Source organism: Arachis duranensis, chromosome 9, assembly GCF_000817695.3.
Source record: "Arachis duranensis cultivar V14167 chromosome 9, aradu.V14167.gnm2.J7QH, whole genome shotgun sequence".
NCBI classification, from domain to species: domain Eukaryota; kingdom Viridiplantae; phylum Streptophyta; class Magnoliopsida; order Fabales; family Fabaceae; genus Arachis; species Arachis duranensis.
The window spans coordinates 4,232,409-4,257,503 of NC_029780.3; the positions used below are offsets into that span (position 1 = coordinate 4,232,409).

A 25,095-nucleotide genomic window follows, 5' to 3' on the forward strand; every position below is an offset into this window, starting at 1 on the left:
GCTGAGTACTTGGACTGGTGGTGCCGTGTGGCCCATAGATTCTTATCCCCTGAGGTTGCATTTCAGGATCACAGGCCGATTGTGTTGACGGAGGAGGCTCGTTACAGAGAGTCGTCATAGGCACCTCCCAGGGTGCAGGTTGTCGGCAGACCGGATAACCGGCGAGTGGATCGGCGTCGGCGTATAGGCACACGTACCACCGATCGAGAGTGGCAATGGCTTGTCGATCGTTTGGATGAGGAGCAGGCTGGTGCTGATGATGGAGGTGTTGTTGAGTATCGTGTTCCTCGACGTAGAGCCATACGACAGGGTGGGCAGGATGGCAGTGGACGGGCTCGGGGTAAAGGACCATCCACTGAGGATGACGGTGCTCAGCAGGCTGTTGGTGAGGATATTGGTGCTGTGGCCACATGGATGGATCAGCCCACCTACGATGTGGGGGGTACCTCTCAGATGTTCGAGAGTGTCGACCCACAGGCGTTTGCCGACTTTACTACCACGGCCGTTAGCATGGACATATTTACCTTTAAAGCTAAGGCTAAAATTTGCTGCCACATGATGGATACAGTACGCTCGATAAGCACGTAGAGGCAGCCTTGATGCCATTATGCTTGTCTGAGATAACAAGGATACCCTCCTGTGGCGTCACATGTGTTCGTAGGTTGGACAAGAAGAATGACCATGACTCCGCATTTTTTCCCTCCACAAGCGCGAATGCTATCGGGAGGATGTTCGAGTTCTCATCCTACGCAATTGCCAACAGTAAGGTGCCTCCATACTTGCCATACAGTAGGTACCGTCAATACTTACAAGCAGCTTGCAATGTTGGAAGGCCTCGACACAAGGTGAAAATGTCCAGAAAAGACGATGAAAGTACACTGTAGACTCATCAAGCTGATCCCCAACTCGAACAGGAGAGATCTTCAACACAGTAACTGTCCGAGCATGGTCAACTGTACCCCTAGCATCCAATGTGGCAACTCGGCATACGACTCTTTCCAGTCTCTATATATTTGTGCAACTGCCTTCTGTTTTGCCATCCAAACCTTCCGATAACTAGGCTTGAATCTATAATCAGCTTCTGTTGCTGGTTGCAACACTTTTATCGTAACTACAGCATCCGTCCTAACCAACGGAAAAATCCTCGCACAGATAACGTGGTAATCAAGCTGACGGTGATCACTGGAAATAGAGGTGGCCAAGCAAGTGTGGGGACCGTTGTACCTCCTAACCTCCCAAGTGCCCTTTCATGCACGGAGCGATATTCGAATCAACCAACTACAACCCTTCCCGAACTCCTTGTATTTTTCATGATACTTCAGATGATCCAATTCCAACACTCGGTACTCAACACCTCGACGAATGTTATAGTCCTTCATACTCAGAACAGCTTTATCTTTATTCTGGAATGATTGCCAATCTAAAATTCTGTAGATGAACCCCCAATTGTAGCACCTCCGTTCGCTTGTTGACCCAGAGCCTCCAAGTTTAGAGTGGAGAAGTGTGGAGGGTACTGCTATGTGCCAGAACTTGAAGGCGCTTGTTGTGCATGTGGATTAACACCTGTATCATTATCGATGTTCCCAATGATATCTACATGCTCCTGGTCAGAGTCATCGTCCCGCATTGCATTCTCTACTCGATCAGGTTTCTCGAAACCTTCAACTTCGTGAACTATGCCACGACCTGTATCCCCCTCAAATGCCTGCTGTCAGATCCCAGGATTCTCCAACGGTATAGAACCAACTGCCTCCGTTCGTTCTAAATCAGTCGCGAAGTAAGGGGATGCGACCTGCGAAACAGATGGCCGGGCCGCAGGCATCGAACTAGACGCACCGCTTGCGGCAGTCGAGCTATGAACTGGAGCTGATGCCCCAGAACTATCGACGCCAACCTCCAACTTCGCATACAGCTCGTGTATTCTGACCTCCAAAAAACTCCTAACGCAATGAAACAGAACCCTAATATCTTCATCAGCCGCTAGCACAAATGTATCATACTTAACACCGGTCGAGACTACTGCGATGGGAATCTTGTAGAATATCTTCTTCACCAACTTGCTCCCAAATACCCCAAACTTCTGCAAGATGCTGTTCTTGACATCTGAGAAAGTGCTTGATGAACTAATGAATACACTCGATGGTTCTCTGTCAGTGAACTTCACACCATATTTTTTGCTTCTTTTGATTTTTCCAGAGCAATGCACTAAGACAAGAAAACTCTCTTCCTCACTTGACATTGTGATAATAATCTCTTCACCAGCTTGAATCTCACTCACGTATATATAAAATTTCTCTCCTCATAAATCGTGAGAGCTAACAATGGTTTATGCCCATTCCAAATCCTTCATAAATCGTTGCTGCCAGCCACGTTTTATGCACATTTGTCTTCATAAACCGTGGCTGCTTCCAACGTTTTCTATCTCTCATTCACCAAGGGTAAACCGTGGTTGTCTACCACGATTTACGTTGAGCTTCTCTTCCAAGTAAACCTTTGCTGCCAGCCATGATTTATATGTAATTAAGAACCGTGGTTGGCTCCTACGGTTTATATAGAAATTCAAACAAGACATGCACGTATCAATTTTTCCATTGTTGTAATCTGGTAAACGTTTCTCAAGTTTATTTTATATAAGTCAATTGCCCAAAATTAAAATTTAATGGAATAAACTAATGATATACATGAAACATAAAACTTTAACATTTTCCTGAACCAAAATAAAATTAAATAACATTTATAAGAACCAAAATAAATTTAATAAGAACCAAAATAAAGAAAAAGGCTGTCTATCTCTAAGAAGACACTTTCAGACTAAACTAAATGAATACCAACCAACATCCCTTTCTTTTATATTTTTAAATAATTGGGCCATGCCTCAATTATTGATGTAGATTTTTAACATTTTACTTCTACTTTTTAGGCTCAGACATTCTACTTCAGGGACATGCTTTGAAAAGATGAAGCCCATCACGGCCCAATAGAAGCCCTTCTAAATGGGAAATGAAATGGCCCATCATTGACCGAACCTTTATCAGCTGGTTCAGCCCATTCTTCTAGTAAAGGTATAAGGTTTTTATGAAAAAAAAAAACTCAAAGAGGAGGTTTCTAATGATTTTATTCTATTTTAATATTTTTAAAGCAAAATGAAATTAAAGCTCTTTTTTTGTTTTTTGTTTTTTAGCCTCCAAGATCACGCTGAAAAAGCATAAGAAAAATGAAAAAGAAAAAATCCTCATGAGCGTGACACCGCCTATAAAATTGCATATCTCATCCAATTCAAACTGCACGTTTAAATTAAGCCACAATTTATCACATGTTAAGTAAAAGAGATTGAGAAAAAAAAGGTTGAAACAAAATCTTCCATTTAAAAACCAAAAAATCAACCATAATCTTTTTTTTCTCTCTTTCTACACCAGCAAGCGTTGAATCAATGTCATGATTAAGAAGACTTGAGTGACAAATGAGACGGTTCCAAATGTCACATGATTAGAGGGTGTCAATTCAATTACCTAGAGAGAATAATTAAGTGAGGCTTATGTTGTTAATGAAATCAAATATTTGGTAGGAAATGCAAGGACATGATCCTTATACGGATTTTTCGTTGAAAAATGGCCAAATGAAAAATATGTGGTGAGACCTGGTCACACACATAGAATATGCCATGTGTTACTCTCAAATCCAATTTGCTCAAACAGCTTTATAATCATCAATTTAACATCATCATCATGATTATCATACTGAAACTATTTTTACCTTAATTTAGTACTTGTGATTTCTAGGTGATCTTGTGTTCCTACTAAATCTATTTTTCTTATTACATTTTTTTTTCTCTTTCTCTATTTTGTACTTAATAGAGAAAGCCTATGTGTTTCTATGATGAGTATCCATTATTAGGTAAACACTTATCTTATGTGTTGTTAATCCATGATCATAATGGACAATAAAAGAATATGTTTCTTTGAAGCTTGTTAAAGTTTTATATATAATTTTTTATTGGGGGTAGGAGATTTTCTTTTCTTCTTCCTTGACAAATTGGTAGTCACAATTGATGTGAAAGGAATGAAATACCATAAGTTGTTAAATTTGGCAAATTAGATACATGAAGTTTGTGTGAGTGAAGCTAAGAGAGTGTAGAAAGAAAGAAAGAAAGAGGAGTATATATGATGAAAGGGGCAATTATTGATGAAGGAAAAGAAATAATTCCAATGTTCCCAAGATTGCATGTTAAAGATGCTGAAAAAGGAGGAGGGCCTAAAGCACCACCAAGGAATAAGATGGCTCTCTATGAACAATTCAACATTAATATGCATATGCCTTCTCAAAATTATGCCTCAGGATCATCAACATCCTTGTTTCCTCTCCATCTTAGAAGCTTCACACCTCCTTCAATTTCTCCCTATGTGAGTCAAGTAAAAAATGCCATTTCATAACATGTTTGAATCCCTTAGGTAACTTTAAAGGTTACATTGTTAGCTTTATTTGCTTTAAGTTACACTTAGGATTTGATTGACTTTTACAACATGTTATGATGTTAATACATATTTCTATTCTCTTTAGTTAAATTGTTCATATTTTGCTGAGGATATTCAAGCTTATAACTCCAAAAATATTAACTTAGCCAAATTGATGGTAAGTTACATGAGTGAGACAAAACAGCTACCTTTGAGTACTGTTTGACAAAATTTTAGAAATAATAAACATAAAATTGAGACATTTTTTTGGTTTCGAAAAACAGAATATTTTATGTACTTTTTATCTCGCTGTCTTTGTCACTCTCTGTCTGTGTATTTTTGTTCCAAAACCAAAATCCAAGTGTAACTTTACCGAATTTTATACTTTATGTGTTGAGTGCCATTTAATGACAAATACAATTTGTTTCAGCCAGATGATTTCATCAACACTAGGTGTTTTCTGAAAACATTTGATGGTGAATATGCTGGTTCTGCCTATGAGGGAAATTCAGGTTGTAACCTTAAGCAAAATGACAAGGATGAAGACAAACTTCCACTTAAAAGTCTCAATTCATTTAGAGAGAAGGTGAATTCACTTGTGACAATAGAACTGAATTCCACACAATATGAGAAAAATGGAAGAGAAGAAGAAGTGTCTCAAAAGTCACAAGAAGATGAAGAGAAGACATATAGACATTATAGTGGCTTAAATAAACCAAGGTTGGAATGTAAATTGGGCATGGATATTTCCCCAAATGATGTTCTAGGAGTTATAGGTGAAAAGCAATTTTGGAAAGCAAGAACAACAATAATCAAGTAAGCTTCTATTTACATTGTAATTTTCATTTACATTTACATTCGGATAACAAAAAAGTTGTGACTACTAAAAGCTACTCAAATTATTATTTTGTGTTTATAATTTAATTCCTATACCTTGCTACCAAATTTATTTCTTAATCTGTTGATACTTCTCTTAACAAGTGATGATCAAAGTGACTTGTTTACCAAGTTTGCTGTTATCAAATTAAGGAAGAAACTAGTTTAGTTATAGCTTCCTAATCTTAATTACCTTACTAAACAATAATGATGATAGTAATATAATATGCTGAACTAGTACAATTAGTCTTCAAATTAAATTGATCCTCTTATCTTACATGGTCTTGCATTCCTCAGATTATAATGTAATAATATAGATTGATCATGGGAAATATTTCTTCAAGTTACAAACAAAATTATTTCATTTTTTATTTGTTATGTTTCTTTTATTTTGCTCTTATTAATTGTTGTCTTAGACCTAATATATATACTTACATTACTATTTCAGTCAACAAAGAAGCTTCCTCATACAAGTGTTTGAGTTGCACAGACTCATAGAGGTAATTAATTGCTAGATGATATATTATTAATTGTTTGTTTTATCAAATAATTATATTTTTTTTTCTTCATTGTATTACCATAAGGAAATTAATTAACTCTTATATTTCTTAAAATCAGGTACAAAAAACAATTGCTAGATCACCCCATTTATTGCTTGAAGATATCCATGTCCTGAACAGAACACTACCAAAACCATCACCATTCAAGAGGTTACAATCTGACTATGTCGCCGATCAATCGCCGGCCGGTAAACTCGCGAATCATTCCGAAAACATTGCAATTGGTGGCAAGATTCCCCTTCCTCCTCCTTGTATCAACAACATAAGCAAAGGTCATTTTAATAACCCTGGACATTATATAGGAAAGCCTACATTATTAACCTCTCTAGATTCAATGAATACCAAAAATACCCTAAGTTGTGGTGTGTACCCTACTTCACAAGGAAACCAATGGTTAGTTCCTGTTATGTCCCCATTAGAAGGCCTTGTATATAAGCCAATCATAGGGCCATGCCCTCCAAATCCAAGTCTCATAACACCAATATATGGTCCTTATAGTCCTCAGCATGTTCAAGAAGTACCAACTCTTCCCCCCACAAATTCTCACCAAAGAATTGGATCCCTCTCTGACTCTTTTTCACCACCAATGATGCATCCATCTATTGAGCACCCCAATAATAATAATAATAACATTAATAATGGTCATGAAAGTCACCATTATTCATCATCACTTGGAGAAGTGAATTCCTCCATATTGTACAAAAGCTCATCATCTAACATTATTACCAATTACCATACAAGTCAAATAATGCCAAGAACTAACAATAATGTTACAAAAGATAAAGATAGAAGCACAACAAGTAGTAGGAGTAGTAGTCCTTGCAAGAAAAGGAAAGGTGATGTACTTCCTTTGTTCCCTGTGGCACCAACATTTTTGGCATCAAATAATGTTGATCATCATCATCATCACCAGGCTAAAGTTATCAAAGCATTGCCTCACAATCCAAAATCAGCAACTGAATCAGCTGCAAGGATATTTAGATCAATACAAGAAGAAAGGAAATATTTGTAGTTGGTCATCAATGTCATATTATATATATATTATGTCACACTCTTGAATTTGCAAAGAATGCATAGGTGTCATGCGTTAATTTATTTTTAGCACCAGACACATCATCATAATTTGTCATTGTCTTTTGGTTTAGAATTTCAAATTGAACTAACTAACGTCGCCATCATCAAAACGTTAAGGGAAAGGAACATAACAATCTAGTAATAGTAGAACTTAATAGATTGAATAAGTTTGGTTGCCCAGATTATTCTTCCTTGTACCCATATGTCCATCAACAAATTAGTTTCTCTAATACTCCCAATTATTGTTCAACAAAGGATATTGCATTCGCCAGTAGCAAGTATGTGTCTCATGAATACATTGTAGCACTCCATTCCTAGATTGAACAATGACATCACGTCCAGTATCGGAGCCATCGAAGTCACCAACAATAAGACCAACAATTTCAGTATCCGTGGATTCACTATACACTCGAGGGTCTGCAGCTTGATGTCTAAACAATCAAATGCAAAAAGACTCATCAGGATGTTGTTGATAAAACTGTTTAGATACGAAAAGATTTTGCAACAACATTATTTTCGTCAATCATCTTCAATAAATCTTCAATTAATATTGAATCCAAAAAACCTATACCACTGCTCAAACTTGATACAAGATGAACTTTAAGATACTTATACATAGAAAAGAATATAAAACAAATTTGAATACAACAACATTTAGAAGTTACTTAAGCATAATCAAACTATACCGAAAAACTCCCTCTTTATGTGCCAACTCATTCTCAGTATCAAAGATATACAGCTGAGCAAACTACCAATCTTATGGTAACTTTCACCGCAAAGAATAAACGGAGACAGACCTACTCCATTGCTAAGAGATGTGTCAACCCTTCCACCAATAGAAGTGAAACAAAACAAATTATTATACTCTCAAATGTTCTTCAAAAGGTGTTTATTCCTTCAATCATTTCCATTGAAAAGTGATACTAACAATTCAGGGGGCTCTTTCAACAATGACAATTGCACTTTGCCTTTAAGACAACACATTGAAAATACTGGATAATTAACTTTAGATTTTCTTAGAACACGTTCAGAATACCAAAAAGCCGCACCACACCATGTGAGTGTAATTATAATCACCATGGTCCAAGTATCCTATTTATAAAATAATAACTATCATTGGAGTATCATATGTCACAAAAAAGAAAGATGTGAAGATCAATATAGGGAAAAAACAGAAAATATTGAGCTTATTTATTAAAACTAATTACACACCTTTCATTTCACTTGGTGTAAACATCACATGATCCTTGAGATCAAGAGGAGTTGTCAATACTCAATACATTATTGAGAGTGTCATCGATAATATCTTCATCTAAGTCAACCAATGTATTTAGTAAATCCAAAATTAAAAGATAACAAAATAGCACTAAAAACTCAATTATTATTAGCCACTATTTATAAAAACAAAAAAAATATATATGCATATAAGCATATTTGTGTGTATCTGTGTGTATATATACCTCCATCAATCAATATCGATCCATCAGAAGTTAGTATACTCTCGAACAAAAAGGTCTTTTGATCTATATAAAAAAAACATATAATTTTAATACTAAAACTGAGGGGAAAAAAAAATAAACACAACTATACAAACCACATACCACGTATATACAAAATTTTGGTGATATTCATAAACTCATGTAAACATAAGTAATACATCATTAATCAAATAAATAACAATAATCACAAGAAACAACTAACCATTTCTTATTGTAAATTCTTCATCGCTTTTTCTCTTCATTGAAATTTTTCTACTCTTTAGTTATGATATTGTTGGCTAAAGAATAGGAATAACAAAAATAAGTGAATAGATGAATCACACCTAATAGAAAGAGTATGTCTAGCTTTGGTTTAATATTAAAGAGCAATAAAGTGAATGCCATGATACTTGGTCTGTGTATGTAAGTACAATGATATCTAAAGAGAAACTTATTGATAATTTTAGAATATATAAAAGAAGATCAAACATTAAGAAGTGAATTATGGTTTTTATTTCATTTATTTTGGATCCTTTTAAAATCGCTTATGTTCAAATTGAATATTTGGTCCCAAAAAGATTTTTTTTTTTCTTTTCAGTGCAGGAAGTTTCTGAATATGCGTCAACCGCTGGTCAATGCAATCATCGAGTGCAGCAAGTTCACTCCATATCTTCTAATCACATCATATCTTTGCCTATTTCCCAGATACTCTATTTTAGATTTCTAGCTGGCTAGCTGCTGCTAAAAATCCTAATTCTAGCTACTTCTGTACCGTATCTTTGCCAATTGATTGAGATTTCTTTTTTGATGTGGAGGTGAATGATGGGTTGGGATGGATATTGGTTAGGGTTGCTGTTGATGATGACGACTCTATTATCTACTGGGTCTGTTTGATTTGAAATCCTTCTGGCGTAGGTATGTCAGGGTTTTCAGTTCATTTTATTTAAATGTTTTCCGTTCATGCTAAAACACACTCGTATCTCCTTGTTGTTCCAGTCTATCTCCCGATGAGAAAACATGAACTCTACCCTTCACTAAAATCCAACTACACCCAGGTCTCTTCCTCATGCCTTTCAACCTCATTTCTTTTCTCAAACTTGCCCCCTCAATGTGGCAAGCTTTTGCAGCATATACATTACAGAGAGCAACATGGCCTGGGATATTTAGAGGATCCAACTCAAGCAGTCGCTTTGCAGCATGCCTAGCAACATCCACATCTGTTTTACCCAAACCGCAAACCGCAAGCAATGCACCCCAAATGGCATAATTTGGTTCTATAGGAAGCCCCAAGACAAACTCCTCTGCATCCTTAACCTTTCCTGCTCGTCCCAGAAGATTGATCATACTAATGCAATGCTCAAGACCAGGTTGTATTCCATGAACATTAACCATGGCACGAAATAACTCCAACCCTTTATCAACAAGACCAGCATGAGCACATGCTGTCAAGACACCTAGAAAAGTAACACCATCTGGGTTAATACCATATTCATGCATGATTTCGTACTCCTTTAAAGCCTCACTAGCCCTCCCATGATCTCCAAAGCCCATAATCATTATGTTCCAAGAAATTTTGTCTCGGTAGTACATGCTAGAGAATATCCTATATGCATCCTCTATCTCTCCACATTTTGCATACATTGATATAAGAGAGTTCTCAAGAATCAAATCATAGTCATATATGGTCTTCAACTGCATGGCATGTAATTGGCGCCCCTGTTCAAGATATGCAACTGAACCAATAGCACCGAAAAGAACAGAGAATGTAGAATTTATTGGCATAACACCATCAGCCATCATTGCAGCAAACAAGTCGATGGCTTCGGCAATCAACTCATTTTCAACATACCCATAAATCATTGAAGTCCATGCAAGGGAATCCTTGTCAACCATGTTATTAAAGAGATTGCATGCCTTTAATACTTTCCCAGCACTAAGATAGCCAGCAATCATGCATGTGCTTGCAATTGTGTTTTTGATGGGTAGTCTGTGAAACAAATCTTCAGCTTTTTCTAACTCACCAGCCTGAATGTAACCATTTATCATAGAATTAAATGATTGTTCATCACAGTTATTCACATCACTTTCTAGTAGACTTTGAGCTGAGTCCATAAGACCAAATGCAGAGTACATCCGAATGAGACTTCTTTGTAGCCTGCCATCATAATCATCAAGCTTACAACCATTGACAATTATATAAGCATGTAACTGCTTGCCAAGGGTAGGAAAACCTAAACCTGCACATGCATAGGCCAAAGAAATAAAGGTCTCACTGTTCGGTATTGCATTAGAGTGTCTCATCTCAAGAAAAAGCGATAATGCCTCTGCACACAAGCCGTTCCAGGTAAATCCACCAATCATGGCTGTCCAAGAAACTACATTTTTCTCCGACATGGTCTGGAACAAACTATAAGCTTCATCCACATTGCCTACCCTACAGTAACCAGAAATCATGCTTGTCCAACTAACCACATTCCTACACCCCATCTCCTCAAACAACGCTCTTGCTTCATCCATTCTACCTTTTTCCACATAACCCGCGATCATACCATTCCAAGAAGCCACATTTTTTTCTGGGGTCTGTTCAAAAACCATCCTTGCTTTGTCCCACTCCCCATTCCTTACCAACCCTGCCACCATCGAATTCCAAGAGATCACATTCTTCTCCGGCATTTCATCAAACAGCCTCCAAGCATCTCCAATCCTCCCTGCATCTGCCAACCCACCAAGCATAGCAGTCCAGGAAATAACATTCCTCTTCGGCATATGCTCAAAGAACCATGAAGCCTCATCAAGCATGCCAGATTGCAGGTACCCAGACAACATCGCGTTGTAAGTGACTATGTTTCTGTGCGGCATTATATCGAACAGCATTCGAGCTTCACGGATGAAACCGTCTCGCAAGTACTTTGTGAGCAGGGAAGTCCAATGAACAATACGAGCATGGGGGTGGCCTCGAGAGGACTTGTAAAGTAGATCTCGTGCTTCATGGTGCCAGCCATTGGAGAGGTAACGGAGGAGCAAAGTATCATTGAATTCGAGTGTTGGGCCATTGGTTCTGAAAAAAGGCAAAGCATGATTAAAGGGTTGAGAATGGTAGTGAAGATTGTGATTGCGAGAGACATTTGAAAGAGGGAAGTATCTGAGAGTAGAGGCGCGCATCAATAGATTTTCAAAATGAGGTTTTGTTTTCGTATCTATCTTATATTCTTAAAACATTTTTAGCTCCATGCCAAAGGACCACACCTTCAACCACGTTCAGACCCCATTGAGCAGCACATTCACTCGCTGCACCTAATGCCAAATGGCAAACGAAGTTGCAGAAGCTCAAAGTGGTGCAAGATGAAGGTGCACCGAGTGTAGTGTTCAATGCAGCAGCTTTTCTTCTTTGGCATGTGTGTTTGCATGCAAACCTGCACAGAAATTAATGCAGAATTAATAAACAAACATTAAAAGAACAACGGAACTGGAGTATGACTGGTATACAAAATTTATAGGATTGTTCTAAACCGTAGCTTGGGCAGCTAAGATGAAAAAGTAATTTTATTTGAATGTATGAGATGCTTACAATTGGCTAACCCTCTCAACTTGATTTTCTAATTAAAGTACTCCTTATGTTTGAAATCTAATACTTTGCTTAACTATTTGGTTAAAATAAATAAATAAATCACATTTTGAACATAAAATGTTTATTAAATAATAATAATACATTAATAATATAAAAATGTATAACAGATTGAACATATTATAAGTAAAATTATAAATATAATATTAAAATAATAATATTATAGCATATTGTGCGGTTTGGATTGGATTAGATCGGTTTTGAGAGTAGATCTGAAATCTGATCCGATCCATGCGATTTGCAAAAAATAGAATCCAATCAAATCCAAATTAATGCAATTTTAATTGATTTTCGGTTTGGATTGGATGAGCCTTTTAATTTGGATTGGTTTGGATTTGAACACCCCTAGTTGCTAGGCATGCTGCAAAGCGACTACTTGAGTTGGATCCTTTAAATATCCAAGGCCATGTTGCTCTCTGTAATGTATATGCTGCAAAAGATTGCCACATTGAGGGGACAAGTTTGAGAAAAGAAATGAGGTTGAAGGGCATGAGGAAGAGACCTGGGTATAGTTGGATTTTAGTGAAGGGTCGAGTTCATGTTTTCTCATCGGGAGATAGACTGGAACCATAAGGAGATACGGGTGTGTTTTAGCATGAGGTTTCTCTGAAAAGGATCATGGCCATGGGTATTCTGGTATGTGTCACAGAATGGACACACCAGTACCCTTTTTTTTAGGGTTTTAGACTTGTAATGGGGTTTCCTGGTTCTATAAATATTTATATATGTGCCTCCAATACATAGTTATCAAAACCGAACTGGTAATTGACAGGTTCATGCAGTGGGTCACTGATTCATCCGGTTGACTCGGTCATAATTAAATAAAAATATAAAATTATAAAAAAATAAAATCAAAAGTTAAAATGCATGTCTTTACAAACATATTAATAATAATCAAGTATCAACTTGTAGATATAAGTCACATAACTAACTATATAAACATAGATAATAAACTAGTCACTAATACAAAATACTTTCTCAATTTAAATGAAAAAGAGAGCAAAACATAACATAGTCAGTAAATTAATGATTAACAAATTAATCAAAAACATAAATTCAACTAATTTATAAATCAATCCATCAAATACCCATTATACAAATAGTCCAATCTATGTAATTGTCAATCCTCAATATTAAATCAACTCTTATTATTACAATTAAAGGCTAAGACTAAGACTATGAGTCTCGACACAGAAACTATCTATTCTTACAGCAATAAATTCATCTTGGTGACGATTTTCAACAACAAATGCAACTCACTGATGATTTTCAACAACAAAAAATATAGCTCAAAAGATGATTTACAGCAACAAATTAAACTCGACAGCAACAAGCCAACAACAAATTTAGCTCAATACAGCAACAAATTCAACTCAATACAACAATAAATTTGACTCAATACAGCAACAAATTCACAGCAACAAAAGATGGTTCAGTAATGATTTACAACAACAAATTGACAGGGACAAGGGCAAAGGAAAAATAGGAAAAGACAGAAGAGGGGAATGCAGGGACAAAAGAAATAAAAGAATTACAGCAATAAAAGATTTAGCTAAGTGATATTCAACAACAAATTCAACTTAGAATTACAATTTAAAAGCAATAGAAGATAGGTATTCTATCATACTCATCTGTCACAATAAAATGCTTCATCAATTCAACATGTTTTCCAGCAACGAACAAATTTGCTGAGCGATATATTCAGCAACAAATTCAATTTACAGTAACAAATTCAACTCATTGATTTACAGCAACAAAAAAAATTAACTAAATCATTATTTCAGCAACAAATTCAACTTTCAACAATAAATTTAAGGTGTACTGATGATATACAGCAATAAAATTGAAAAAGAAATACCAGGGCCGAGGGAAGCTCACCTCAGCACCTGCCAGGGACTAACTGACGGCGAAGGAAGGAAGCTGACCAACTGAACTGACGGCGGAAGTAAGAAGACGACAATGACCACCACCCGAGGCACCAGATGCTAGTTCCGTCTGGTTCTTCCGCCGGCGAAGCGAGCGCAGAACGGCGGCGACTGAGCTTGAGACGGTGAGGACACAGCGCGACGAGCTTGAGTCTGAAACGGTGACTGCCAGACCGAGAGAGAAGTGAGACACTGGAGACAAGAGTGGCGTGAGAGAGGTGAGAGAGCTTGAGGGAGAGAGTGGCGAGAAAGAGACCCCAGAGAAGAGCGACGTTGAGGCTTGGTCGTGGGCGATCACTGCACTTCAGAATTTGGGCATTTGGGGTGGGGGTTGGCTTGGAAACGACGTCGTTTCCATTTGTTTCCCCCACAAAAATTAAATATGACCCATTTCGGGTCGGGTCACCGGTTTTGCTTCAATCCGTCCAGGTCGAACCGTTTTCCCCCGGGTCTAGAACATGGGCGATCTAACGAGTGGTTGGCCTGACCAAGTAATCAGGTGGCTCACAGACTGAATTTTCGATCGAAATGACTAGATCGAACCAGATTTGATAAGTATGCTCTAATAGAATTTAGAGAAAAAGATAGATGGGTTTTTAATTTTTAAAATTTTTGATAAATACATTTCTGACAAAATTTAAATATAAAAAGTTTTTTATTTTAATAAACGGAAGATAATTTAATTCTTCCATTTTTTTGTCTCTCATATACAAAATAAAACTGACTGACGGCCTGACGTAGAAACAGTGTCTAGATGTCTGTTACAATGTCACGCTGGAACGGAAATAAAGTTTGAAGGACAAATAAGTCCTTGACGTTATTTTGCAAATAAAGTTCGAAAGACAAATAGGTATTTGATAATTTAGTTCATTACACTTCTATATGTATCATATATTAATATCTAATTGAAATATACCTATATTATGTATCATATATTACTATCTAATTTAATAATCAAATATGTCACATAACATTCTTATTAAAATTGAGAGTAAATATTTTTTTTTTCAAAATTAATAAACCCCCTTCCTAAATTCTCTCATCTACTACTTCTCTCCAATTTTTTATTTCTCTCTACTATTTTTACTCTATATATAATTTATATTTTATATTAGTAATTTGACAAATCAAAATATGTCATCCGATATTTTTTTACAATTAAAATATTTTAAATGTAAAAATATACATGTTAAATTATTTTAAATTTTAGATAATGAATGTTAAAATTAATTATTAATAAAAAATTAGAATTTTTCATATAAAAATAATAACTAAAAATCTTATTATTTAATTTTTTTATCTATATATATCTTGGTCTTCTTAGCTAGAGACTTTTGTCAACTTACAATTTTTTTGTAAAAAAAGTTTCATTTTATAAATCTTTTGTGCCATGCATAATTTATACTGTCAGAACAAAGTGAACTAAAAATTTTTATTCTCGTAATGTTATTACGGATAAAAATACTAGTTCTAATATAATACACAAATGCACTAATGCTAATTTAATACATAAATGATGCACAAGTGAACTAATACTAACTTGATGCATAAATGAATCGATGCTAACTAATGACACCGAACTAATGTATTTAACAAATTCTGATATAATACACAAATGTACTAATTCTAACTAATGCTAACTAATGTGAGAAAACTAAACCAATGCAATTTAAGAAAAAAAGTGGAAACAGAACAAGCCCAATTTCTACAATTTTAATAGAAATAATCTAAATTATAGAATATAACAAGTTAACTAGATTTTAAAATACAAGCATAATTTTAAAAACTAAATTCTCATAATAGAAGCATAATGAACTAAATTTTCAAGGACCTATTTGTCCTTCGAACTTTATTTGCAAAATGACATCAAGGACTTATTTGTCATTCGAACTTTATTCCCCTTTCCAGCGTGGCACCGTAACGGACACTTGGACACCGTTTCATCCACGTCAGCCAGTTCCGTTTGGTGTATGAGAGGCAAATAGACGGAATGATTAAATTGTCATCTGTTTGTTAAAGTCAGAGACTTTTTGTATTTAAATTTTGTTAGGAATGTATTTGTCAAAAATTTAAAAAATCAGGACCTATCTGTCCTTTTTCCTAGAACCTATGTTGAAATGAATAAAAAATTGAGACGAAAAACCAAATTGTAAGATAGTGTTTGTTTTCAGAGAAAATATTCAATTTTGTTCCTGAAATTATATTCAAGTTTTAATTTAGTTTTTGAAATTTTAATTGTCTTAATTTAGTCCCTAAACTTTTCAATTGATTCTGTGACGGAAATCAACGCATGAACTAACGTGATTAAAATTTGAAAAGTTTAGAAACAAAATTGAGATAATTGAAACTTCAATGACTAAATTATGGCTGAAGTATAATTTTAGGAACTAAATTGAGTATTTTCTCTTATTTTTGCTTACTTAATCATATGTTGGGTTTTGATCTAGGTAACTATTCCAATGAAAATGTCAAAAATATCTCTCATGATGATCTTTGTTTAAAAAATGTGACTTATTTATTTAACCACAATTTAATAAAAATAACACTTTTATAACATATAAAATCAAGCCTTACAATTTATCCTCCAATTATCAAAATAAAGTATATTCACATAATGACAATCATAAAATTTTTATTGGAGTAAAAATCTTTGATCTAAGTTTGATTTTGAGATCCGCTTTACTTTTCCTAAGCTTTGTTTTTAAATTAGGTATGGGTTTGTATTATTCAAAAAAAAAAGTCTAAAAATATAAGACCATTAATAACATGTCTATTAACACAAGTAAAATTATAGAATTTGAATTTTCTAATGAGAAAAAATTAGTTAAGTTATAAAAAGAAAAAATAAATTATTATAAAATTTATAATTTTTATCGAGATCGCAAGAAGTCATTGAACTAGTAGAGTGATTGATTTAATGATTTAATAATTCAATCGAGATTGAATTATAGTTGAATCGATTTAAATAATATACAATAAAATCATTTTAATAATTCAATATATAATTTTAGATATCCAGATTCAATAATTTTTAAATTAATTTTAAAGTTTTGTAATTTTACATAATAACTTATTCATAATTTATCATAATAAATTTATAAAATTGAACCCATGACTTCTAAATAAGAATATAAATACTATACTATTTGAATTATAATTTATTGGTTTTCTTCACAACTATATATACATATATCTATCTATAAAGTTGATTTGGATTTATATTGAAGTGAGAATAGTTCAATAAATAATTTTTATCTTTGTGCTAATAACATATATATTAGAAATTAAATAAGCTTAAATTAAGAAAATTTTAACTTAACACGTGAGAAAGAGATACATTCTTCCCAGTACTTTTATCGACAGACCTATATATATGATGAATAATTATAAAGATGCATTTGTAATTTGCAGATATGCAGGATATCCTAATTATTTTATTATCATGACTTGTAATCCTGAATGGAATGAGATAAGAAGAGAAATGACTCCCATTAGATTGAAGGCGGAAGACCGTCCTGATATATTGTGCCGAGTTTTCAAGATCAAACTTGATGGTTTGATTGATGACCTAAAAAAAGAAAAACCTTTGGTAAAATTTTAGGATATAAGTCTGTATTTATGCAACGCTTTATTAAAATTTTATGTTGTAATGCTTTGCTCATTTGTCTTTTTCAATTTTCAGACGTTTTAATTTAATATTTAAAATTTAAAATGTATAGTTTAAGATTCACTCCTTAATTTAATTTTATGAGAGCCCGTTAGCATTTGCCATTTTGGTATATATATACACACAGTTAGTTCTTTTATGAGAGTGAAGAATGAAAACGATGTCGTTTTGAGTAAAAAAAAAAGCACGCAATGGGAAGCCCTAGTTAGGAGTAGGAACCCAGGCATTCCTCTCTTCTCCCTCTTCCCTCATCCTTTCTCTTATCCCTTCGTTCCACCGCCTCGTCACCTCCTTCCGCCGTCGCCTCAGTTTTGGTAGGTCCTCTGCTCTCTTATAACCCTAGCCCTGATCCCTTCCTTCTCGCCGCTCTCTCTCTCTTTCTCTCTCTCATACTTTCTTCTATTCACTGCGTGTCTCGGCTCAATCTCTCTTCATTGTGTGTCTGCCGTGCGCCGTCGCTGCTTCTCTGCTCCTCGCCGTTTCTGTCTGCTCTGCTCCCCACCGTGTCTCTTCGCTGCTTCTCTGCTCCTCGCCGTGTCTCTTCTCCTTTCCTGATTCGAGTGACTCAGCCTCTGTTTAGGTAACTCAAGTGTCTTTTCTCCTCTGATTTTAATTAATTTGGTTACTGTTATGATTTTACAACCATGCTAGGGCTACACCAAAATCAACCACCAAAATCAGCCACCTGTTAGGAATAAACATTGAAATACAAAATATACACTAAAAATATAGTTTATACATAAATATATAGTGGCTAATTTTAAGAAGTAAATAGCATTTTTGATGATTTTATTATGATTTGGTATAATGCTGCTCTGTTTTGTTATGAAACTAATCACTATAACTGAGTTTAACTGATTCGGTAACTTCTGTTTCTGTTATGATTTTATGTTACTATGGAATAATGCTGCTGTGTTTATTATGAAATTGATTGATTTGGTTTCTGCTATGATTTTATTATGAAATTAATTCATTTGGTATGGTTTGTTCTATTATGATTTTTGTATTGCTGAGTTAATTGTCTATCCATAAATAGATTCATTTTTGTTTTGAAAATCTGATTTAGTATAATTCTTGTTCAGTTCTTACAATGTCTATCCATGAGAACATTAATGCTCAGGAACTTTCACCCTTCACAAGTGAAAGTGAAACACAGAGCTATGATGCACCGCCAAGAATTGTTAATTTATAATGTTAGAAACTCTCTTGATTTTATTTTTTTTTAATGTGTATGTTGGAGATTTTATTTGTATGTGGATTATGTTAAATTTGTGTATGTATTGTGTTTTAATATGTTAAATTTGGTTTTGTATTGGATGATATTATTATGGTTCTGTTAATTTTTTTAAAGGTTATATCCATGGATACCCGCGGGTATGTGCTTCTCGTGGAAGAAATAAAAGGGGACCTGTGACAAGGATGGGGGCCCCAGAAAACATTAGCATAAATTATTGTTTAGTATATTTTCATCTCTTAGGGGAGGAGAGTTTAAGTTGTCAAGAATAAAGGACACGGCAATATAGTGTATAGTATATTTGCAGAAGATGGAAGGGAGGAGCATAATTATAATTACTTTCTTCTATTCTCAACTTTCTCTTTGTTGTGGTTGAATTGATTGGGTGATAGTTTGCAGGCTGTGGAATGCTAGAAGGAATGTATCTCGCGTGTTCGGGAGTTTCTGGAAGAACAATTGCTGTATATCCTCCTGCCTCATCTCTAGGTCATTACAGAATTAATTCATATGTAAAAATTAGGGGGCTAAAGTGTGCTTCTTTGAAAACATCTTTTGTGTGCGAAGCAAGGAGAAACCCCGACTTTTCCAGGCAAAACAGGTCTGGCTACTCCAGAAGCAGGAACAAGAACAATGAAGGGAGAGATGGCTTTGAGAGCTTTGAGGAAGACATGTTGTCTTTGAAAAATGGACCTTTGGTATCACTTTCTGCCTCAGGTAAATCGCAGACCACATCGGCTCCTGGTCCTAGAGAGAAGGAGATTGTTGAACTATTCAAGAAGGTGCAGGTGAGGCTGCGTGAGAGAGCTGCCAATAAAGAAGAAAAGAAGGTTGAAACCTCACAAGGGAAAAGTAAAGAGAATGGTACCGTGGATTCGCTCCTCAAACTACTGAAGAAACACTCGGTTGAGCAAGTAAAAAGAAGCAGTGGAGGAAGTAAAGGAAAAGATCACAGTGCAGAACAGGTTCAAGAAAGTAGCCCGTATAGTAGAGGGAGAAGTAATAAATTTTCAGATTTGGATAGTGCTCCAAGGCATGAGTCCCAAGAAGCCAACTCCTCGTCTGTCACTAGACCAAGGTCAAATTTCCAACGAAGATCCCCTGTTCCTCGCGTAAAATACCAGCCTGTCTCTTACAATGAGGATGTTACAAATGTGGAGCCACTAAGTAGTAGGGTTGGAGAGAACATTCGGGATCAGCTAGGTCTGAAGCATGATGATGAACCGGAGATTGATTCTGAAACAGATATTGATCATGAGCCAGAGCCTGATCTTGATCCAAAGAATGAGTTGTTCTTCCCAGATATTGGCATTGCTGACATGTCAAACGATGATTCTCATGACCATGAACAAACCGAAGAAATCGATCATGATGAGCACATGGAAGAGGAGGAGGAGGAGCTAGCTGTTCACCATGAGGATTTGAGCGCGATGAAGCTTGTGGATTTGAGGGCACTCGCCAAATCTCGCGGTCTAAAAGGGTTCTCAAAGATGAAGAAAGTGGAGCTCTTGGATTTACTAACTGGGAACTGATTCTGATCAATTGATAGGAGGAAAGCAAAAAAGAGGAGACAACACAAGTGAGTTCATAATTTTTCTTTCCCACCTTACTTCTTTCTCTTTGGTTTGTGTTGTTTTTTTTTTCTTTTTTCTTTTTTAATATATATAATTAAAACTAAGTCTTGCAGGTACCGGAGAGCTTGTGGATCATTAGAGTAATCTTGATATATCTGTCTAGAGGAATTTTGGATTTGTGTTTTTTTTCCAGTCAGATCTGTGAAGTCTTGTCAGTGATTCTGCATATGCTTATGCTTGTGAAATTTCACAATTATACTTAATTGCTTTTTGACTATTTTACTAATATATCATATCTCCTTTTGGTTTTTTAAAAAAATGATGTTATATAGATTTTTTAACTAAACAATGTATTTATTTTTGTGAACGAAATATTTGAGTCGATATTTTTATTATATTAAGTCAAATCTTAGATGAGCAACTGAATCAGCTGAATCAGCTGCAAGGATATTTAAGATCAATACAAGAAGGAAATAATTATAATTATAGTTGGTCATGATCGATGTGTATTATGTCCATGGACTCTAACTCTCTAACTAGTATTCCTACGAGTAAAACTACTAGAATGCTATCAGAAGTTCACATCACTAACAAAAATAACTCTTTTTAAATAACTCTAAAAGATGCTTATAATAAATAAATCTTCAAAAAATTTAAAAATATGACAAAAAAATTAGATATTAAATATATGTTTTTTAAAATTTTAAATTAAATTTTGATGTAATTTTTTTAAAATATTATTATAAAAATAAGATTTGTTTATCTTTAATTTTTTATAATTTTAAGGGAAGTAAGTATTTTTTGAAAAAGTTTTTTATTGTGAATGACTATTTTTTTGAAAAAATAAAAAAAATTTAGAGATTAAATTTTGTTTCGATTTTTTTTTTGTCTTTCAATTTGAAAACTGTATCATATACATATATTGATATATAGTTATATACTAATGAGACGCTAATAATCTGTCCGATCAGATTGTTTAACCATTTTTTTTTTCTCGTGTATTCACTCCAATCTCCATAATACTTTGATAAATAATCTATTTCTATATCTATACTTTTATACTTCAATACTATATATAATAAGTTATAAATTATTTATCATCTCAATCAATTCCTCTTTTACACATATTTAATGAATAAAAAATGAAATAATAAATCAGTGTCTATTCATATTTCAAACACTAATAAATAATTATAAATTCTTGGAATTAGATAAGGAGGAAGCAGTTGTGTAACAGTTATTAATTGAGTAGAATTGTAAATTCATGACAAAAAAAAGGGTTTAAGAAACAGTATAATATTTCATGAATATATGATTATTTAGTAAAAATACTAAAGAAATGCGACGACAATCATCTTAAATATTAAAAATAGAAAGTTATTTTAAAATTGTAAGAGTAACTTAGTTTTATTTAACATGTGCATTAAGATAACCCTTGATTCCTTGAATGAAACTTGAAAATTAAACCACCGATCCAAACTAACCAAGTGGCGAATTTGCTATCGTCGTTACACGTTAATATTGCTGATCAAAATATAAATAACGTGGTAATTGACATATCATATGCTATTTTGATTATTTAACATGATCAATTGTAGTGCCAGAAAAAGTTAATTTACATTATTTACTGTATTACTATTACTATGCCTAATATAACTTGTTCTTGAAAGAACTTAAAAGACACTTATCCCTACTTCTTGCAAAGAATGCATAGGTGTCATGTGTTAATTCATTAGCACCAAGCACATCATAATTAGTCACTGTCTTTTAGTTAAGAATTTCAAATTGAACTAACGTCGCCATCATCAAAAGGTTAAGAGAAAGGAACATAACAATCTAGTTTCTTCAACAAATTACTTTCTCTAGAAACTGCTCCACATGTCCATCAACAAAAAAGAGGTTTATTTGAAAAATGAATATGTGAAGAAAAATAATTGAGAATAACCCATGATCATCTTAAATATATCTTCCAATGTAATCACATTCCTTTATACGCACCTATGATGCACGAACACTAGACACGATCGTGAATTTTAAAATCTTATATGATAGGGGACACACATATATATAAAATATAAAATATTTTTTAGATAAATCGTAATGATATTTTGATATTTTATTGATATTAAAATATAAAAATTTTTTTAATTATTTTTAATGTCTTATTTTAATTATATCAAATATTTAAAATATTTTTTGTTTTAATAAATAATAATATATACTATATCTAAATTTATTTTAAGAATATATGTTAAGAATAAGACTGGATACGTTGACACGTAATGATATTTAGGTGTGTCCATGCGTGTTTGAAAAAAAAATTATTTTTTATGAAGACACTATTAGACACAACAAATATACATATTGGACTAGTGTCGTGTTCGAAATGTGTCCGACACGCAGACACAGCAACTCAGCAAAGTGTACGTGATTTATTGGTATGCACAAATCCCTTTCCACGTCAATGATCTAGTTTTGGTACAAAAAAGAGGTAGGAGAAATAGGAGGGAGGCATATGATGATTATATTTGTTATGGTTGGTAAATTTTTAATTAATAATGTAATTATTGGCATGTGATGTGATAGTAGAAAAGAACAGCCATACTAAAATAGACATATCACATAACTAAGGACATAAATCATAAATGCAAACATTAACACGTGCCATATAAGAATAAGTCCGCAAATATGGCATAATCAAAAATGAAAAAAGCAATGTCATGGCCCTAAGTAACTCAACTTCTAAGAATCTGAATGTTGTTTTCAATTAGATTTTATTTATAGGTTATGTTAGGCACGTGTTAAAGTCACCTATACTTTTTTTTCCTTTATGAATAAATATATAAAAATTTTATTTTTTGATAATATTTTTTTAATATTTGCCTATTTGGTCACACTAACAAATATTCGCACAACATTTAGTCATTTATTAACAAGATTATTTATTTATTTATTTATGTCCTTCTGTTTTCGGGAGCATCAATTCATTCAAAAAGTCAGAAATTAATTTCTTAGGCTGCGGCTGCACATATAAAATTGATGCTTAATTTTAAAATATACTACCTTTATTATTTTTATTTAAAATCAAGAATACAGTTTTTTTTTGTTTCATGTCGTTATTAGTATATTAGACTATTACTATATATTGCTTAAAAAATAAAATAGTATAGGAAAAATGTGGCTACTTTTGCTATTGAAATTATGGAATACAGGAATAAAAATTTCTAGATAGAAAATTTGCAATTTGGACCTTACAAATAGATTTATTTTACAATTTCTTAACATTAGGTTTTCTTTTAAGTCTTAGATTTAATCTACTCTTAACCCTAAAGCTTTTATAAAGTGGTTTCTGAGGTTAACTCGGTGTATGAATTGGTCTTCGATTATACAAATACTATGGATCTGGATCTGAATAATTTAACCTAACTTTTTTAATAGTTTAGGTGGAATTAATCTATTCAATTTTTTAATATATATTTTTAAAAATCTTAACTCCAAAGCTAACAGACAAGAATCTGTGAAACTTACCTTAGGTTTTAATCAATTAACCAACCACTCTGCTGTTTCATACTTTCATCTTTTTAATTCCATTTCACAAATTCTCAAAAATAAATAAATAAAAAAAAGAGTGCCACCCTTTCCACATGTTTTTGAATTTTTTAGTTAGTGTTTGGAGATTCCAAGGAGCTGCCAACCAACAATAATTAAAAAATAGCCCCCCGTCATACTTTTACTTATTTGCAACTTGGCCCTCACGTTTTCTCCAATTTGGCAATTTTGAATCAACATCACAACTAATGAGAGCTAGGGATGTTTACGGATCGGCCTGATTCAAATTTGAAAAAAAAAAATAAGAATCAAACAATTTTAATGGATTTAGTTTGTTCGAATTTGGATTTTTTTGAGTAAATTTGAATCATCTGAATTGATTAAAACTAGAGTTGGATCCGTTTAAGTAATTGGATACTCGATTGAAGATAACATTAAAAAAAATGAAAAGAATTAAAAATATATAAAAAATTATGTAAATAATATATAATAAAAAAAAAATAAGAGACAAAATAAAGCCTAAACCCATAAAGAGAGCGTGTATTCACGCTCCTTTACCACGCTCTCTTCTTCTCTCCAAAAATTTTAGTCTCTCCTCTACACTCTTACACACCATTTTTGTTGCTCTCAATGCTGGAGCACGCTCAACATGAATCAGCATTCTTGAGCTCCCTGTTCATCTCAAGTAGCGTCTCCAATAGCAGCAGCGTTACTCTCTGCAACATGCAACAGCATCTCTCAGCTCTCTATCCATTCTTCTTCGTTTCTACTAATGTGTGATGCTTCTTCAAGATTAATGTGAAGGTAAATGAGTTTTGATTTTTGTTCATTTATTGCTTTCTTCAACTCTTACCTTCTTGCTGTCCATCATTCTGTATCCATTCAAAACATGCAACCAGAAATTCATAATAACACCCAAAAATATTACTCAATGTTTCCTGTCTTTCATGAAAAATCTTTAAATACTCTACAATAAAATTTCTTTTGATTTTGATTTTGATTTTGATTTTGATTTTGATTCATCATTAAGTTATTATCTCAGTTGTTACTAGAGGTTTGTTGTGGTAGAGCTTTGGAAATTGAAG

General features: G+C 33.8%; 3 protein-coding genes across 6 annotated transcripts; 2 read left to right on the forward strand and 1 right to left on the reverse strand.

Annotated features, from left to right (window-relative positions):
* Positions 1-4,160: 4,160 nt before the first annotated feature.
* Positions 4,161-7,112, forward strand: LOC107464115 (protein HEADING DATE 3B-like). The gene is made up of 5 exons (XM_052254137.1): positions 4,161-4,400; positions 4,558-4,629; positions 4,882-5,267; positions 5,776-5,827; positions 5,946-7,112. Exons 1-5 carry the CDS (start codon positions 4,161-4,163, stop codon positions 6,897-6,899), a joined length of 1,704 nt encoding a protein of 567 aa, XP_052110097.1. The 3' UTR covers positions 6,900-7,112.
* Positions 7,113-7,116: 4 nt separating this feature from the next.
* On the reverse strand, positions 7,117-14,342 carry LOC107464217 (pentatricopeptide repeat-containing protein At1g32415, mitochondrial-like). 4 transcript variants are annotated; one of them, XR_008002727.1, is made up of 4 exons: positions 13,943-14,342; positions 8,422-11,852; positions 8,174-8,273; positions 7,117-7,392 (listed from the first exon to the last, which is right to left on the reverse strand). XR_008002727.1 is itself a non-coding variant. In XM_021132179.2 (2 exons), the coding sequence occupies exon 2, from the start codon at positions 11,599-11,601 to the stop codon at positions 9,403-9,405; it is 2,199 nt and encodes a 732-aa protein (XP_020987838.1). In that variant the 5' UTR covers positions 11,602-11,852; positions 13,943-14,342; the 3' UTR covers positions 7,117-9,402. The 4 variants fall into 4 exon arrangements, 1 of the variants encoding a protein (XP_020987838.1); XR_008002728.1 differs by lacking the exon at positions 8,174-8,273; XR_008002726.1 differs by having other exon boundaries at positions 8,174-11,852.
* Positions 14,343-17,801: 3,459 nt separating this feature from the next.
* LOC107464218 (rho-N domain-containing protein 1, chloroplastic) lies at positions 17,802-20,749 on the forward strand. The gene is made up of 3 exons (XM_016083147.3): positions 17,802-18,236; positions 19,290-20,466; positions 20,575-20,749. The coding sequence occupies exon 2, from the start codon at positions 19,298-19,300 to the stop codon at positions 20,417-20,419; it is 1,122 nt and encodes a 373-aa protein (XP_015938633.1). The 5' UTR covers positions 17,802-18,236; positions 19,290-19,297; the 3' UTR covers positions 20,420-20,466; positions 20,575-20,749.
* Positions 20,750-25,095: the final 4,346 nt, after the last annotated feature.

What these genes read in the sequence shown, in the direction of transcription:
- LOC107464115 (XM_052254137.1), top strand. Translation starts at nt 4,161, where the DNA reads ATGATGAAAGGGGCAATTATTGATGAAGGAAAAGAAATAATTCCAATG. An exon ending in TTAACTTAGCCAAATTGATG is followed by an intron (nt 4,630 to 4,881) that starts GTAAGTTACATG and finishes AATTTGTTTCAG; the next exon opens with CCAGATGATTTCATCAACAC. An exon ending in AGTTGCACAGACTCATAGAG is followed by an intron (nt 5,828 to 5,945) that starts GTAATTAATTGC and finishes TCTTAAAATCAG; the next exon opens with GTACAAAAAACAATTGCTAG.
- LOC107464217 (XM_021132179.2), bottom strand. Translation starts at nt 11,601, where the DNA reads ATGCGCGCCTCTACTCTCAGATACTTCCCTCTTTCAAATGTCTCTCGC.
- LOC107464218 (XM_016083147.3), top strand. Translation starts at nt 19,298, where the DNA reads ATGCTAGAAGGAATGTATCTCGCGTGTTCGGGAGTTTCTGGAAGAACA.